The sequence below is a fragment of the Atractosteus spatula genome, chromosome 5, assembly GCF_055471065.1.
Source record: "Atractosteus spatula isolate fAtrSpa1 chromosome 5, fAtrSpa1.hap1, whole genome shotgun sequence".
NCBI classification, from domain to species: Eukaryota; Metazoa; Chordata; class Actinopteri; order Semionotiformes; family Lepisosteidae; genus Atractosteus; species Atractosteus spatula.
The window spans coordinates 50,506,222-50,525,296 of record NC_142710.1 but is presented as its reverse complement, the minus strand read 5'-3'; the positions used below and the strand labels follow the sequence as shown (position 1 = coordinate 50,525,296).

The 19,075-nt window shown below is 36.1% G+C and overlaps 1 protein-coding gene across 2 annotated transcripts in view; it reads left to right on the top strand.

Annotated features, from left to right (window-relative positions):
* Nucleotides 1-13,699, top strand: part of LOC148835216 (contactin-3-like) — a 58,616-nt gene extending 44,917 nt beyond the window's left edge. Inside the window, exons 14-22 of one of the 2 annotated variants that reach the window (XM_088916625.1) lie at nt 4,666-4,824; nt 5,989-6,138; nt 6,561-6,631; nt 9,447-9,681; nt 10,299-10,414; nt 11,110-11,296; nt 11,579-11,691; nt 12,960-13,125; nt 13,602-13,699. In XM_088916625.1, coding sequence (XP_088772751.1) covers nt 4,666-4,824; nt 5,989-6,138; nt 6,561-6,631; nt 9,447-9,681; nt 10,299-10,414; nt 11,110-11,296; nt 11,579-11,691; nt 12,960-13,125; nt 13,602-13,699 — 1,295 coding nt within the window. Of the gene's footprint in view, nt 1-4,665; nt 4,825-5,988; nt 6,139-6,560; nt 6,632-9,446; nt 9,682-10,298; nt 10,415-11,109; nt 11,297-11,578; nt 11,703-12,959; nt 13,126-13,601 lie in introns of both variants that reach the window. The other variant, XM_088916626.1, reaches the window with a different exon arrangement.
* The last annotated feature ends 5,376 nt before the right edge of the window (nt 13,700-19,075 follow it).

Sequence of the window (19,075 nt, the reverse complement as noted above, 5' to 3'; positions counted from 1 at the left end):
AACATAATTAATTTATAATAAATTAACAAAATGATTATTATTTTTTAGAAATTATAGGAAAGCAACAACTTACATGCTTGAAATAGAATTTCTTTTTAATATTTCCTGAAATTAATTTGCAAAAAAATAATTACTGTTATAACAAAGACATAACTGCAGAAAATAGATGAAAACCAAACAGTTGGTTCAATTCAGTGTTCAATAACCTTAATTAATCAAGTGCTCAACTGGAACAAAAACCAGAAGGCTCAGGGGTACTTCAGGACTAGGACTGAGAAACACTGCATTAAAGGATTCTTAATTATAGCATTAACACAGGATTCACACAGCTGGAACACTCCTAGAAGGCTCCTGGTGCAGGAAGAAAAAAAATACATTGGAAACAACAAAGTGCATTTCTATTAATCACTTACATAAGACACTGCCTTTCAAAGTTTGTATCTGTCATATGATATACTGTATGAGTAAAATATGTTTATTTGTGAAGCAGTAAATCTGCAAAATATTGCAAAATATTGTAACAGGTAAATTAATAAATTAATAATAATGTATAATATGTGTTCTGTAAATGAATACATAAATGTGTACATTTATGAGCTTCTTGAAAATTAAGCAAGGACATGCATACTGTACATTAAATTTATAAATTATAGCTACTATTGCCTAACATAAGATTAGTGGTGTACCTGAAGGCAGTCTCTCTAGACTCAAGCTCAGGATCTGAATGGTATTAATGTTTTAATAAAACATTGTGTGGAACTCTGAGTGCCTAGCACAACAAGTGGAAAAAGAACTTCAGTTATAAGTACTATAATATCATTAGCACCATATTTCAACCCTATCTCAGTGGTTGACTGATTGTGGGAGGCTGAAGACCTGGCAGCTGTGGACAATTGTAGTAGACATGCCGTGCCTGACCAAGCACAGCAACCTTTGGATGGTAATGGTAGCAAGCAAGATGCATGAGTTATCATGTTGCCCTGGTGGAGCAGATTGGCCAAGATCAGCCACAGAGCAGGAGCAGGATTACAAGAAGGAAAGCTACCTGATGGCAAGAGCACTGTCTCCTGCCTACAAAGCAGCAGCAAGGAACAGATGGAGCAAATGAGGAAATAACAGTGTTACTGGATGGTCCTGCTGAGTGGAATGGCCTGCATATACGATTGTTGCAGTACAGCTGCCAATTCTCATTAACACTGTCTCCACCATCATCATTTTTTCATCTGGGAATTCAGTCTGCAGTTGTAAGGGATGAAGATGCTGGGAAGAGACATAAGTGACAGGACAATACAGTCCATGATACGACTGCAAGTGCTGGAGGCCCAGGCTGGGACACATGCCATCAATCATGAGTTCTGGTTGGCGCATGTGGAGGACCCACGCTTTCCTGGGCCTGGATCTCCAGGAGCCAATTTGTACTTTGGAGCTTGCATGTTTTCCAACAAGACCCAACAAGATGGGAGACAAGGCCAGTTCTAAAAATACAGTATATTTCCAGGGCCATCAGAAGAACTTTGTTTGGAAGAAAATTAAATCATTCTTTTTTCAGATAGCAGAGGAAGACAGACAGCTGAATAGAGATACAGGTCGATGGTTATGTGAGAGATACCATTGCCACTACCAGAGCTGTTCTCTATGTGTCAAGATAGACCCTCAAAGACAGTTTGCAGCACTTGATGTAGGAGCTTTAAACATTAACAGTTGAAGTACCATGCTGATCTCCTGGCTATGGCCACTGAGCAGTAGCATAGTTTAGAAAGGGACAAAAATCCCTCTGGAAAAAAAAATGACAATAGCAGTCTGTCACCCTCGCATGAGCAGCACAGGAAGAAGGTGTTCTCCAGGCCCACAACAAGGCCTCTGTCTTGACCTGCTCCGCCAGCAGCTCTGTGAGAGTGTTGCTGCATGAAAGATGTTGCCTCCAGTGAAGCAGATGACCCTGCTTGTCAGCTGGGACTGAGGACTGCTTACACTCAGAGCACTGCAGAGCAAAAGGAGGCAGGAGGCACTGGCCTTCTAAGGGAAACTATAAGTTAATACCAGTCAGGGGTTTGAAATACTGTAGAAGCAGAAAGAAATGGCTATAGAGGATTTGTGGCAGCAGTGTTGGGAGGGGCTGTTGGTGCCAGAGCAAACACAGCTGAAAGACTGTGAGAGTTTCAGCACATTTTAATACTCTTGATAAGGACTTTACCTGTGCCAATCTAGTACAGTATCAAATTAACACTTCTCAGTAAACAAGTGGCAGATGGATGGGTGAGCTTTCAGAGAGGCTCTGGTTATTTAGCTCAGAAATGGACTATTAGTTTCTGTGTGGACTTGAGTTAAGAAAAAAAAACTTCACCTGTAATGATTTATATTTATTCCTTGAGATCAATGAGGTGCTGGGCTACATCTCTAGTTTACAGTGGTTTATTTCTCTTAAATCAAAGAAATAGGTATTGGTACATGCACCTTTTAAAAAGCAACTTTTAAACCTAAATAATTTAACAAAGTGCACTTATACAGTAGCTATGCCTTAGTGAACTGTATTGGTTCATGAAATAATAACAAATGCCATATTTTTTTGCTGTTGACCATGCATCAAAAACATGTAGCTGTTTTAATGTAATGCCTGTATTTCTGAGGCTCCTTCTGCCTGATCAAGAGAAAAAGTGAACAGCTCAGAAGGATTGCAGATCTGATACATGGGTAATTAGGGGAAAGATAATGTAACTGAAAAAGTTACATTTTTTAAACCAGTGTTCTTGAAATCTCATAAGAACCCTAATTAGAACTGCCACCTGGCCAGTGACTTTTTTGCGCATTTCTTTTTATTTTTTGCCAGGAAACCAATTAAAAAAAACATTCTTGTATAGACATGGGAAGTCAGGTAGACATTATCTTGATATTTGGCAGGGATAACAAATATTATGCACCACCGCTACAGTACTCACTCACTACGTTTTAGCTATACTGAAGCAAAAAAAAAATGACTGCTTACTGTCTCTGCCAACAGCAGGCAAGTGATCTCACACATTTTTGAGTGTAGGGTTTTGACTCAAATCTGGTTATATTAAGCTAATTGTCTTTTAGTTTGAGGATTTGCTTTATTAAAAAAAAAAACAAGCATGTATTTTTGATGGTTTTTATTTAAGGGCAGCACAATGGCACAGTGATCAGCATTGCTGCATAGCAGTGCTGGGGTCCTGGGTTTAATTCCTGAAGTTCTGTCTGCATGCAGTTTTGATGTTCTCCCTGTCTTTGCGTGGGTTTCCTCCAGGTGCTCCTGTTTCTTCCTACAATTGAAAGACATATTGGTAGGTGAATTGGCCTGTGGGAAATTTGGTCCTGGTGTGAGTGTTTGCGCCACTGTGTGTAATGTGAAGTACTGGTATTCTGTCCAGGGTGTATAATGCCTTGTGCCCATTGCTTGTTAGAATAGGCTCTGGCTCCCCCACAATCATATATTGGATACAGCAATTAGAAAATGAATGGGTGTTTTTTTTAACTATCAGGGTTGATGTTTAAAGACTGAATGTGATATACTATAGTGGAAAATATACAATAGCAGCAACTAACAATTACTGTATATGTATTCCATAATTAACATGACCGAGTCTATACCATTTAAGGAAATAGATTTTGCATGTGACCTTTAGAAAAGGTTAGAAGTCAAGAGTAAGGCCCATTTTAGTATAACACATAGGATTTCTTCTATTTGACCAGAAGGACAGATTAAACCTTTTATTTTGCTGCCATTTCATGTGACCAATCAGCTTTATCCAGCTGTGGACTATAATTGCCAAAGCTAGTCTTCTGTGATTATACAAAAACTCTCCTATAAATACACGTTGCAGTGCGTGCATATTAACCAAACATGAAATATGATTGGATCACAGTGCCAATGTTTTCTAATGTTGGCTTGTTTAAAACGATCATGCTCTTGAGAGGCAACCTGTCTTGTTTGCATGTACCACGTTTCGTCCAAACTAGCTTAAAATTGTTCATTTTCATACAAAGCAGCAGGTCCCATGGAAGGTTTACTATATGTATGCTAAAACATTAATAAGCATTAATAAATTACTTTGGAGTACAGAGAGTACGCACCCAATTGCTTTTGTTACTTAATCCCTGAGTGCGTACTCTATCAATGACACATGCCTGTGCATGTCATTGCTTAATATACAGTTTGTAAGCTATGTACAGAACAGTCAGCTACTGCAGGGGTGACTTTTCGTCCATAATCTCCTGGCTGTATAGATGAGAGGGGCTACTAATAAAAATGAGATATTGGATGGTGCTTGGCAGGAGTTGGTTTGCTGACACCTGCCTGAAATAAGGTCCCATGTCACTTTACACCTGAATGGTATTGGAATTTGAATAATCTTGCTCTTGTTATAATCCTCTGAATTCATTTCAGACATATTAAAGGAGTGTGTAATGATTGATAATGGTGATGTGACATTGTAAGTAAAAAAGACAGATGCACATACAGTATACAGTCTTGCATATTGAATCTGAAATTTTACGTGCCTAGTATTTTCATAGTAAAAGAATTGCTGCAAATACTTTATTTTAGAAAATGTATGTTTTCTCATATCTTCTGTGACGCACTTAAGAACAAAAGGGTATGTGGTGATATCATTTTAAAACTAACTTTGGATTTCGTTTTGATTGAGTCAGGTCCCCCAGGCCCTCCAGAAGCTGTAACAGTGGAAGAGATCACAGACAGCACAGCTCAGCTATCCTGGAGGCCAGGGAGAGACAATGGAAGTCCTATTACTGGCTATATCATACAGGGGAGAACACCATTCACTGTGGGATGGCAAGCAATTGATACAGGTAAATGCTTCATCATATGAACCAAAACCTATATCCCACTCTTAAGAATGGTTACGAAGTATTTACTTCAAGGTATTGTAAATACATTCATAAAATATTAGCAAGCTCCATTTTACACATAGAACTTTAAACAACAACTCTTAAATTAATTTCAGACATGCTTATGAGTACAAACTCAGATCTATACAATTCTTATGTTCGATAGTTTCAGTAGTTTCAATGGGGGCTTAGTATGCCTTGAAAACACAATATCAAATCTCTTAAATAAAGGTCAGTGTCGACTACAGTGCATAGAGTACATCCAATTGACATTGAATTGTACTTAAGTAACCATATTTCACAGACCTTTGAATGCTAACAATGTATGTGATTTATAAAACCTTTATCTCACTTTTGCACAAAATATATTGAGTCTTTTAGCAGCAATTCAAGAGTTTTGATATGCAGCAGTAATAAGATGGGAGACACTCATGTTCTACCTAGAAAATGTAAGACCACTTGTTTATAAATTGGAAATAAATTATGTACTTAGCTAACATACTGGGTTAGAAAAAAATTGCATACTTAGCCAACATACTGGGTTAGAATAATGTTTTTAGTGTTCAGGTGAATCTTCTCAGATATCTCTGTCTGGCTTGTGATTCTGACCACATATTTAAACACATTGGTTTCCCTGACTGAATCGTTCATACAGTATAAATGGATTTAACAAAATAGTCACTGTTGAAAAACATTGAGGAACGATGGAATTAAGCATACTGATTTTATGTTTTTAAAGAGGAAAGTCGATGAAGCACAATAAAAAAAATGCTTCACTTGAGTGCTAAAATACCGTATGGGTTCAAGCCTGCAGGAAAGCTGGCTGGCATTAAAATATAACGAGCCCATTCCTTTTACTTTGGTGTGTCAATAGCCTGTCCACATTCCAGCCTCGTGTTCACAAACATGTGTCCACTAACCTACTTGCAAGAACAGGAGCTGATTATGAATGCTTTGTAGGACTGAGAAACTGCAGAATTTTAATCTAGAGCTATAGCAGACATCCTGCTAAAAAGTGATTTTTTTTCTATGAAAAACATGTTCTTTGGTCCAGCACAAACAATGATGCTGCAGCGATAGTAATTTAGTTCTTAAAACGTCCCTAACTTCATTTCTTTTCCTTAGTTCCTGAGGTTATTGATGGCAATACATTAACAGCCACAGTAGTGGATCTAAATGCATGGGTGGAGTATGAATTTCGTGTAGTGGCAAGTAACAGTGTTGGAGTTGGGGAACCTAGTCCACCATCAATCAAAACTCGAACAGAAGATGCAGGTGAAAATCTTTTTTGTTCATCCATGTCAAAGAAAGTTATTTAAAGCATGACTACAAATCAGATTTGATTTCAAAAGCTAAATGACTACAAATCATGTGCCAAATACGAAAGTCAAAACATCCATTTTGAAAAGCTAAGTAACTTCTTTTACTGGATTTGAAAGTTTTCCAAATATTGAATGTTATTACCTTCATGGTCTTTAATGTGCTAAAGTCCAATTTTCTATGCAGAATGCTGAACTGACAGCAAAGCTTTAGTAATGTTTATTGACTTTACTTCAGTGTTGACATTATAGGGATGTTTTTAACAAGCAATTAATACTGTATATCCTGAAAATAAAATAGTATACTGTTATATGTTAATCCCCTGTTGGACAATTAAAAAATACAAGTATACATGCTTATCTCTTTTTTCCTTACAGTTCCTGACACAGCTCCTACTGATGTAAGTGGAGGTGGTGGCATTAAGACAGAATTAGTAATAACATGGGAGGTAAGTGATCTATCACCGTTTTATTTCACTCCAATTATAGGTAATGAATGACATTTGTTTAATAGCTCATAATTGTGTGAAGGTTTTGTATTGCTCCCGCCAAAGTCAGTAGTTTGCACTTCGTGGATGTGCAATTTAGCTCAGGATTAGAAAGTATTTCATTTAGACTGTCTTAGATGTCAAATATAAGAAGCAACAAAAATGGAAGATGGTTTTGTTTGCTTTCCCAGTGCTTTTATTGAGAATTGGCCTGTAATATAAACCAAAGTATCAGTTTACTTATTTATTGATCATACTTTTTTAATTGATGTGAAAATCTATGAAATTATACTTCAAACTCTTAATACCTCTTAGTCTACATACTGTACTGGAACCTCGCCAAGTAGTACACTACATAATTTGTCTGCTCTTCTATTCTGTAATGTGTGAACGCTTGTGATATTTTTTTATTAACATAATCTTATTTTTAATATTTTCAACTCAAAAAACAATTAATAAAATACAATACAAAAAAAAGGAAAAAGAGTTTCCTCATACCGCAAAATCCCCCATCATCCTCAGTGTTACCTTCCTCCCCACCCACACACATACACCCTCTGTTTCCATTTATGGACCTACAAATAAGCTACAAAAGACGTCTTTTGCAAAGAGGCCTTGACTCCAAGCACTCCAGACTCCCCAGTTCTCTTCACTGTGACCATGAATTCTGGAAGTCTAGAGCTTCATCTAAATAATGTCAGGATAGACCAGGATCCCATAAGGCCAAGGGCAGGAAGTTGCAGTCAAATCTGTTTCTGCTACTGTGACAAGTTAGGATTAGAGTTATCATCTAGCAGGCCTAAAAGATGAGAAAAGAGAATTGTTATGATGAGGTTTGCTCTGGCTGACAGCTGTGGCTGAAAGAAAGGCACACAATCCATCAACAGATGCTTGGTGATTTCCGTAGACTGATAGAGATCGCTGAGTGAACAGGCAAAAACAAAAGTGGTGTAGAGGGAAAATACAGAAAGTCAGGAGGCAGAGGTGGATCCAGAAAAAGAAGGAAACTAGTTTTGCAGGAAGGTTGATTAGCCACAGGGAAGTTTCCAGCAGGCAAGTCCTGGTAACTGGATTAGGAATCAGGAGAAGGGTTATAACTAGAGCTAGTTTGTAAGAACAGAGAGATGCAAAGATAAAGTGTAGCAGTAACTGGAAGCTTAAATGACATAGCATCTTCCGCAATGGCAGTTCAGGTGTTTAATAGGAAGTCAGGTCAAATTAGATGAGGTGCTGGCTTGGTAGAAAGAAGTGTGACTCAGCACACGACCTGAGCATGTAGGAATTGGAGCCCCGTGAGGAAGCTGTTCATATGGGAAAGAGCTGCATCTCTCGTGGGTACCGCAGGTCTGGCCATGACAAGAATATACTTAATTACGATAACGTACAAAATAGAAAAATTTATTCCAGAACTGGACAATTTAAAAACATGGAAAATGCTTCCCACAGCATCTCTCAGGTTAGAGCCCCAGAAACTAGCTTCAACATGAATCCAGCGGACCGTAATGACCCCTTCGCCTTTTTTCAACAGCAGTCCCAGGTTCTTGGACAACTGACTGCAGCGGTTCAGCGATTAGTGGACCACGCCACCCATCCACCACCCCAACCCGCGGCACCCGTGCCAGTCCCTCCCCTTGTTGCCGCTTCTAGCCCCTTACTCCTCCCCACTCCGGAAAAATCTGAGAGATATCCTGCGAAACTTTTGAGTTTTTTAACCCAGTGTTGAATGGCTTACCACAAATCCCCACTTTCTGGACGTCAACCACGTCCATCTTCCCCTCAACTCATTGATGGCTTACCCACCTATACGGTGAATAAGATCTTGGGCTCCCGCCAATTCCCGATAGACTGGGACGGTTACAGTACAGAAGAACGATTGTGGGTTTCAGAGGCTGATATCCTGGACCTAAACCTCACTGAAGACTTTTTTCATACCCATCCATGTTTGACTAGTAGGGCGTCAGGAGCCACCCCTGGGGGGGGTTACTGTTACGCATTCCGCACGCACCTCAGACAAATGCTAATTTTAGCTAGTTTAACAAATGCTAATTTACCTATCACCATTCACTCCCATCACTATTTTAGTTCCCCTTTTTTCTCACTTCCCCGCTCACTATTGTGGATCTCCTTGAACTCCCTAGTGCGCGTTATATGCTCTTGCTATCTAATCATTATCAGACCATCTTGCTTGTCCCCTCATTTACAATTTAGTCTTGTGATTCAGATTGTTACTCTCCTGCTGTCTAACCGCTATCAGACCTTCTTGCTTGTTTCCTGGTTTACAGTATGTCTTAGCCTTGTGATCTGGATTGGAACTCTCAGTGTTCTCTCTCTCTCCTGAGTCCTGCACAGGATCCATACTCCCTTTCCTGCCTCCTCGTTACACTCCCTTTCTAGAATATTATTAACTCCAATACACAAAGTGGGAAAAAGAGGAAATCTAGAACTGAAGAAATTTTAAGTGAGGAAGCACTTTTTTATAATGGAGATGTGATCGTAAATAGAATGCGAACAATGTATACATCTGTTGAAGTCTGTGTCTACCTGTTTAAAGGTGTTATAAGGTGTCTTTTCTATTATCTGTGATCTACTTGTATCACTATTTTCACTGTATAGTATACAATATAAGGTGTAGATTCAGCATGTAGTGTATGAGGTGCTAAGAGTCTTAATTATGTCCCTAACAGGTTCCTATATATTTGTATGAATGTATAGAAGTAAGAACATATCTTTTTTGTATTTGTTTTAATATCACTATAGTTTTGTGTTTTGCTCATAGCCCATCCCTGAGGAACTACAAAACGGTGAAGGTTTTGGATACATCGTTGCATTTCGACCCGCCTCCACAGTGACGTGGACACGAGTGATTATAACCACACCAGGAATAGCTCGATATGTCTATCGAAATGACAGCATTTCACCATTTTCTCCTTTTGATGTAAAGGTTGGAGCATTCAATAACAAAGGAGAAGGGCCTTTCAGTCCTATAGTAACTGTATATTCTGCTGAAGAAGGTAAGTATAAAATAGCTTCACGCTTAAGACAGTAACAATGACCAAATGCCATATCTACACATTCATAAATCTGCTACAAAAAATAAAGACTTGAGACAAAGATGATACATCTGTGAGGAAAGATTGAGCAAAAATCTTATTACTAGAAATTCATCCATACACAACTGGTCGTTTGGCCTTGTGCATCCGCATTGTCTGATGCAGACAATCATGAGAAACTCTGATATTTATATCAATGGCACTCAGATGCCACAGGAGAATTGAGCAATTGTGCATTTTGGTTTTCATTTTAATATGACAGGACCTGAAAAAATAAGCTATTTCAGAAATTAATTTGATTTTACAGATTAAACAATTATGGGTGCCAACTTTAGATTAGTTATTGCTCCAATGCATACATTAAAAGATGCTTTGTGGCACCTAATTTCTGAGAGTAGCTTACTGTGCTAATTTAATTTGTCTTGCAGATAATATTCTTTCATGTCGGTTGCAGCTCCAATTAAAATTAAAGAGAAACAATTGTATATTTATTCATGTATTAATGAAATACCTATTTTTCTCTGTCACGTTGTGAAGAGCAAGCCTTCCAGTGCAACTTGTCTTTTCATTTTTTTTAGAACCCAGTGCAGCACCAGAGATAGTTTCAGCAAAAAGTGTTTCTGCTTCACAAATTGAAGTTGTCTGGCAGGCTCTTTCCTCAAAGATGACCTCTGGAAGGGTGCTTGGATATGAGGTATTATGTCTTTCTTTCACTGTAATGAACACCCAAAATGGCACCTCTTGAACATTAGTTTGTGAAATACTTTTTGATGGCTAATGGGATCTAGAGCATAAAGTACATCACAGGTTCCCTTAGAGACATCTTCGTCGAAAAAGCATTGAATACCTTGGTCTAAAGTTACTGAGGCCTCTGCAACAGCATATTGATGGCAATAAAACTATTCTCATCTTTTTAAAATGTGAAAAGTGCACTGTAGTTTCATCAAATGCTCTTTCTATTTCCATCACCTTTGCCCCAAAGTATGCAGTCCTTGTGTTGCCATGGCACCAGTAATGCCAAACTACAGAACTAGTGCTATTATGTCATTGAAGATGATTTGGTAAAAGGAATAGAAAAACTGTATTTTTTATCCTATAAGTTGTGCTAAAATGAAAACCTAGGTATTGACATTCCAGGCTTGTTCTTTCTAAAAAAGCTATTGAACATTGACACTTTCAAGTTGTGTGCTTCACATTTAATTTGTGAAATCAAGCCAAGCAGACAAGCAATAAAATTGGGAAACTGTGTACACTATGTATTACACAGTAAGTACAATATTGCTCTTTCCAAAATGGGGAATTTTTATATTAAAAGTGGCTCATTCAACTATAATATAGTAACTTGTGATTTATATTGACTTACCTCTGGCTTTGTCTCTTTTTCCACAGGTTGTGTACATGGAATATGACTCAAAACCTGATACTACAGGGAAAGTAAGGGTATATGGGAATCAGACATCAGTTAATATTACTGGCTTGAAAGGAAACAGCTTATATAATATAGCAGTGAATGCATTTAATACTGCTGGAACAGGCCCTTCTTCTGTTTCATTTAATGTCACAACCAAAAAACCACGTGAGTGCTTTTAAAATACTCCATACAGTACTGTACTTACAACTAAAGCAGTTTATCTGACAAGCTTTCATCTGTTTTGTTTGACTGTATAACTGCTTGTGCAAAATGAAAAACTACTGTAGGCATAATGTTCTGTAGAAGACAAACTAATGCTAAAATTTGTTTGTTTTTCAGATTGTTCACTGAAATGGGTTAAATGCCAAAACTATTTTACTTCTAAAGTAAGGATACATATAGAACATCTATCGTGTGATTTGTATTAACCAATTCACTTCCTTTTAGCACCAAGTCAACCTCCATCAAATATTGAGTGGAACCTGATTGGCTTAAAGCTAACTTTAAGTTGGGATCCTGTGACAGCAATGGAAAATGAGTCTGAAGTCACAGGGTATCAAGTAAGTAACAGGTATATACTTATATCAGAGATCTGTTTTTTGGCTTATTCTCCAAAATGTATTTCAGATAATTGCCTCGTGTGAATTAGCATGGTCGGAAAGCAAAAACTTTCTACAGATGTAGTCACATGAATTTACAAAAGAAACAAATAATTGGGTATTTCCCTGTCCACCTGCCAAAATAATCGCATATGAATAACTCATCCTTGCAAAAGTAGTGGGTGTTATCCAGAATAAGAAGATGTAATTTTGGTCCTGGACTACTGAGTTTGTTTGTCAGCTCAGACCTTCATTTAACTTAATTAACCAATTAAGTATATGAGAAGAAACATCTAGCTGTGTCTTCGAGGTTGTAATCAGGTGCTTGTAGAAATGTTTCTCTAAAACCAGCAGGAATCTGGCACTCAAGGACTAGGGTGGCCTACCCCATGTGAAATGATGAGGAATAAATTAGTTATAAAGCAGTAGCAGACCAGGCTTTTTCCGCAGGGTATAATGCTTAGGGACTCTATTTTAAGTGATCTCATAAGATGCATAACTGTTGGTGCACACGCCTCTAGTTGGCCTCTTGTGTGTCAATTCAGACAATTTGAAGGGTTCAAAGGCTGTGGTTCATGTACTGTATAAGCAATCATCAAAAAGTGCAGGTTTTAAAAACTTCTAAACTAAAAGAAGAGATACAGTAACAGATGTCCTGATGTGTGAGAAGATAATTTAGACATACTGTAGACGTCGGTGAAGATTTAAGGCAATCAATGTAACAATGGATGTGAATCAATCCACTTTTGTTATGAAAGTATACAGTATATAGACATTCCTTTTTTATGCACATTACATGCTTTATTCTACTGCCTTTAATGAAAAAGATCTTCCATTGTCTCTTAATCCTACTTTTAAACCTCACCATAACTGATAGTGCAAACTGAATCAGGTAAATCCTGAACAATGTCAACCTCAGCCTTCTCTTGAAAAAAAAAATCAAAAGGTACTGTATTTGATTCATTTAAATTGCAATGCTTTCAAGATTAGGTTTTGAAATAATGGAACGATTACTTAAAGAACTGCAAATCATTTCCCATTGGATTTTCTGTAATTTCAAAACAGAGATTGTATAGCTTTTGAAGAAATGGTTGAGACAAATTTTGTATTCATTATAAAGGATAATATAAAACTGAAAACAGCATTCCTGAGTGCATAAAATAGATGGAAAGAGAAAGGATCTGTTTACAGGGATGTACTGTATAGTATATATTTTTGTTGATACTCAGGTATTATTCAGAAGATACAAAAGCAACATTGTTAATATACTCACAACTAACAAGACCACTGTGGATCTGAACCTTGCTGCACACGATGACTATCTAATACAGGTTAAAGCCTTAAGTGAAGGAGGAGAGGGAGCTGGCAGTGAGCAAATTAGGATTCATAAACTAAGTAAGTGTGAGCTGTTTCTGTTTATTTTACTTTTTTAAACAGCTATGGTTCTGATATCTTCATCACCTTATTACTCCTATAACTTATATTATCTTAAGTTATCTTATCTCTTATCTCCCTTAACTGTCCATGTATTAAAATGACTATACGAAAGTTTTGTACAGACATCAAAGGATTACACTATGAGCACAGATTCCAAATGTGGAATTTCTGAAATGCTGCTACTGTACTGCACATGGCACTGTAGCATTGTTGTACATAAAATAAAACAATGTCATATTATTATCTCCTACGAAAACTTATACATTTATAAAGTATGTTTATTATACTACACCATAATCCAACCAGTGTAACAAACCACTGCAAAACATGGTAAAATCATGGTAAATGTGTGATACCCATGTTGAAACTCATCTTTCAGTGATGGTAAATTGTAATCCTTGCCACAAACTCCTACTGTTCTTATTTCTTTACAGGCATGAGTGCTAGAGGCTCCAGTACTTCAACTTTCAATGCCTTCACCCTTTCGGTGGTCCTCATAGTACTGTTTTCTACATTCAGATCTACATTGTGAGCTGCCCACAGTTTTTCAAATGCCTAGACTATCGTATATTGTACCTTTCTGAATGCACCAGAAGCTTTTTATTTCCATTTAGTTCTTTGATCAGCTCCATTATGAATTCTTATTGCTATTTTGTGTATTTAAACATACTGTATGTACTAAAACATTTTTGAAAGGCTTTGATAGCAAGTATAACATAACAAGGTGATACACTCAGAGAAACTGGGATAGACTGCATGTTGCTTATCAAATCTATTATCATGTTATGTTATACTTGCCTTTAAAACCATTTGAAAATTTCAGTTCAATATATTTGTGTTAAATATACATGGGTCCATGAGGGAATGGTGGTATACCAGTTTATTTTGAGCTTAGATTATCCTTCAAGATGATAAATGCCTTAATTCCATTTACATACCAAAGTAGTTTAACATACACACGAAATCATTATTGTGCTACTGACAATATTTTTGTGTAGATTTAAAATAAATCCAAATCCAAGCCATTTGTACATGACAGCATGGACTCAATTTAAATGTCTTAAGGCAGCAATTTGACAATTTAAACTTATTAATGTGTATCATTATCCCTAATTAAGAGAACCGGTCTGGAATGGGATTTCCAAACGTTAGTGTTTGTGTATCTTGATCATATCATGTACAGAACTGATAAAATGAAATATTTCATGATTTAGTAAAATAGTTGTTAAATGAGGCAACTGTATTTGGAATTTCCTCATTTGATCAAAATTATGTTGCTTTTAGTGTGGTATCATTAGCTTTAATTTTTATTCAGTTTCTTGCCTTTTACCATTAGGTTTTGACCCATATGGTACATGCCCTAAAGAAAGCAAAATAACAGTACTATTCATCAAATAAAAACTTTTTCTGAAACTGGATTATACAATATTATAAGCAGATTATTCCAGTTTAGTTGCTCTTTTGTGGACATACTGTATATATTTACAGAAGGTGCTATAGTATCTTTTTTATTTTCAAAACAAAGAGATACACCCTTGTATTCACAAATCTTTTTCCATAAATTCAGAGATAACACCATTTTTTAGGGTTAGAAATGTCCACATAATGCAAGTAATCAATAACTCAACAGGATGTTTAAAAACAAATTATTTTTAGTTATTAGTTGAACTGCAATTAATTATTATTGCATTAGTCATTTTAATTTTGCTTCTTTTAGAATAGTGTCAGTAATATGGGCCACATTTACGTGAAAACTTTACTCTAGTTTCAGGAGTACAAAATATTGCTATTTCCCGAAATGAAATGTATGATATCAAGAACCTTCAGCAGACATTTGCTTGTGCTAACCATCGATCTAATGTTTCTGTTCAATTTGAACTTCATATGAAGGTATCACTGGAAAGAATGTCATTAAAGACATCTTAACTCAAATTCAGAAAAAAGCATTAAATTAACTTCTTTTTCATTTCCTCCTTTAGGCTAACTAGTGCAAATGTTTTACATTGGTGTGAGCATGCCTTAAGGTACAACAATTTTATATATCTAAATATATATATATAACAAACTCCGACTGAGTGACTAAGAAACAATTTAGAATTAACAGCCTGTAGAAATGTTAACAGAATTCCCATTAGGTGTTCCGAACATCAGCACTCAGAATCAAAATAGAAGTTTGTATCTTAGCTTAAAGATTCACTTCAGTACAATTAAATTGTTTGTTTCATAGTTCAGGAAAATAAACCTTCTGTTTTCCCAACAATAATTATAGTTGACAGTGACATTGATGCTTCATAAGCACTGGCTGCTGACTGTTTTCTTCCATTGTATATCAGGGGTCTAAAACGCAATTCCTGGAGGGCCTAGTGTCTTCTGATTTTAGTTCCAGCTGAGCTCTAAGTGACATTGTCTAATTATTTAAATGCATAACTGTAATATCTATCCAGGCTCTGAGGTGTAGTGAAATAAATGTCTTTTCAACAGTAAGAAACCCTAAGAAAAATCCTATATAACTAAATTTCTTAATAATTAGGCTAAAGCATCTATAGTAATTGACAACTCAGGATGTTGTCAACAAAACCAGAAGACACTTTGCCCTCCAGGAAATGAATTTGAAACCTTTATGCAAATGAACACTTTGTAATGTTTTACGACATAAAATGTAAAAATATCTCTCTTATATAAGGATTCCACACACATTTCAGTGGTGTCAGATTGTGGTGATTTTTTGGAATTACATTACTGAGGGTATTTTCAACCAGGAATCCAGTGAGCCCTAAGGTTCTTCAGAGACTATCTAGCAGACCCCCTGAAACAGAATGGAAATTCTCCACCTACAGTGAAGTAGTGCTTTAAAACACCACTTTCCCCACAATGGATCTGCTCTAATGACACTTATAGCAAACAGCTGGCCTGCAGTTATTCTTTTAATAATTCATATTTTACAGCTGCATTGATATTAAGAATTGTCGACTTCAGTTTGACTGTTGGCTACTGTATGTCGATTGAGGAGGGACAATGCTTATTAGATTGGATTTCTTCAAAAGGACACCTTTGAAGATAATGCAATGAAAAGCAAAATTAAAAGTTCTAGAAATGTTACAATCATCATTAACATACAGGTTTAAGATGTTTGTATTTGTTCAGCATTGTTTAAAATATTCTTGGGTGTTTCCATTTTTCAGTGGCATTCTATACCCTTGTAAAATAAGCCCATTGTATTAGTAAAGTTAGAGTCTTCATCAGAAAATGGGATTATGATCTACTGTATAAGAAGTTTTCAAATCTTTATTAATCTAAATTTCTAGAAAGAATGAACATGGGACAAATGAAAGCTACTTTTAAGAAAGAAAACAGATGAAGCACACAAACATCAGATGGAAAATAATACATACAGTACTATAGTATGTATACTATGTAAAAATATGAAATAAGTTATAAATACAAGGAAAAAAGGGAAGGTATACAATGACACATGACTGATTATAATATCATCGAAACTACAGTCAACATGTCCCTACATACAGTATAAGGTCTGCTCTTTTGGCATAAATAAGGAATTATTAAGACATCTGAATTAATTATAGCATGCTGGAAGTTTTCAGGTCCAGTGGAATTATGGCTGTTGTTATATCCAAGCATGATACATGTAGTGAGAACTGTAATGGGAACTATCAGTGCAAATTCTAAACCTGTCTCTTGCTGAGAAAAAGCTTGTGTGTCTTCTGTGCATCACATCCATCTGAATTGGGATCGGATAACCTGAAAATGTAAACAAAATGAAAACATCACCTATCGTGTACACTACAGAAACATCTTGAACTGCTGTAGGGTTGTGCCTTTATTTAACAAGTACTGTTATACCTGATGGAGGTTAAGTCTCACATTCCCATGGATAATACACTTTGAGCACATACATTGCATTTGATTTCAAAGTTGAATGAAAGCACAAGGGAATGAACCAAGGTGACACAGCACCCCTGTTCAGCTGCTGTTCATCCACTGGAACAGGTGTTCAGGCCTATGAGTCTGATTAAAGTCCTTAGCAGTTACCATTAGGTTGTCCTATCCACTCATTGTGTGATTTCATAAAGGCCTGTGTTCTTTGATTAGATTCTGCTGCAGTGAAGTCAATGGGATATTGATTTTCTCTCCTATTATTGCAGCTGTCACAATTTAGACAGTAGATTGACTGATGCCAGTGTACTTGTTGTGGGCATTTGTTTGACTGCCTCTCTGTCTCTATCTGTCTCACTCCCTCCTGCTTTTATTCTACACATCAAAAATCATAAATCATGCGGGGTCTTAAATGTAATCAGTCCTTTATCTGATGAAAAAGAGATGAACTAATAAAAAATCAAATTTGTAATCTCTAAAACATACATATGTGTATTAAGTAGCACTGCATTTCCTCATTAAAGATGAGAAGCTGTGTAATTAGATCATTATAACAGTTTCCCTTAGCATCCTCCTGATTAAAAACATCAGCAACAACACAAAATGGTTTTACTAATAAGATTAAATCACAATGAATCTGTTTCTACTGTCTTTTGTCATTGACAATACAATATTGCTATTCAATCATTAAATATTAAATCTACCAATAGAATGGAAATTTGAAAAGAAGTAATATATACAAAAAGCAAATTTCCTTTCTAAGTTACCTTAAAGGTCAAGTGTTGGCACAAAAATAGGAACACAAATTTGCAGATAAAACAGCAGCATGTGTACATTCCAAAAAGATTCACCCTCTTCTAATCTTATTTTCTGCATTTGAGGAAAGCATTCTGTACACAGTGAAAATTCAAATCCATCAGTCACTGTATATAACCCTTCCTTTCCATCCATTGATTACACATTTTTAAGCAAATATTTCAGTATTCTTTTTGTGAAAAGTGTTTTATGATTGATATCCCAAAACTTTGTAAAAAAAAACATAGTGGTCTTTTAGAAGTGGTAAAAGGATATAATAAGTCATGATATTATCTTACAGTAAGTAATGAGCACAAACATAAGACATATCATATATTATCTGGGATAGACATCTGCAAAACTAAATTCTTGTACAGTTACTGTATATGTGATAAGAGTGGGAAAATGAGAGTTGTATAAGGAAAAATGCATTATCCCATAGTTCTCAGTGTTGACTAAGTCACCCAGAACACCTGAACAATCAAAATACAGAGTCTGCCAGTTTAAAATATGGTATTTCCACAAAAGAGAAACAGTTGTCTTATTGGATAAATAGAAAGAATATTATGTGTCAGAAAGGCAAACATACGTAATACGTTTTCAACACTTGGCCTTTAATTGTTAATACTGCTGTATTAATTCAATGTTTTCCCTATCTCTGTGAGATAGCTGATCTAAAAATATGGTGATTTCATATTGAAAAGTAATGGGTTTGTCTTGTATACTAATGTTGTGCATGTAGAACATTGTTTGGTGCGTTTGTGTAAAGTTTTATAATACTGTAACTTAATAAAATGTTTACAGCAGCATACTGCTTCTCTACATATTTATTATACATATAAGGTATAATTCTGAAATATTTTTTTAAGTAACAGAAGTACACCAATCACAACTAAAAACACAGTGCATTTCTGACAAAGAGGCGTGGGAACAGTCTTCATCTCAAATGATCAGGATAGTAATGGTTACAATCCATGTGCAATTTTAAAATTGATTAGCTTGTGTGTGAGGTTTTCAAACATGAAGAAGGTACAGTATCATCCCATACTGCAGGGCCTTGATCAAGCTTGAGGTCTCTTGTAGAAAATAGACTAGACCTTCTTTTATACACAAACTGAAGCATTACTTTTGTGAGCATTAGAGGAGATATTGGTACAGTATACATATAAACAAAACCTAAAAACTGTAAATTAATAACAGTGTAGACTAGAAGTGAAGT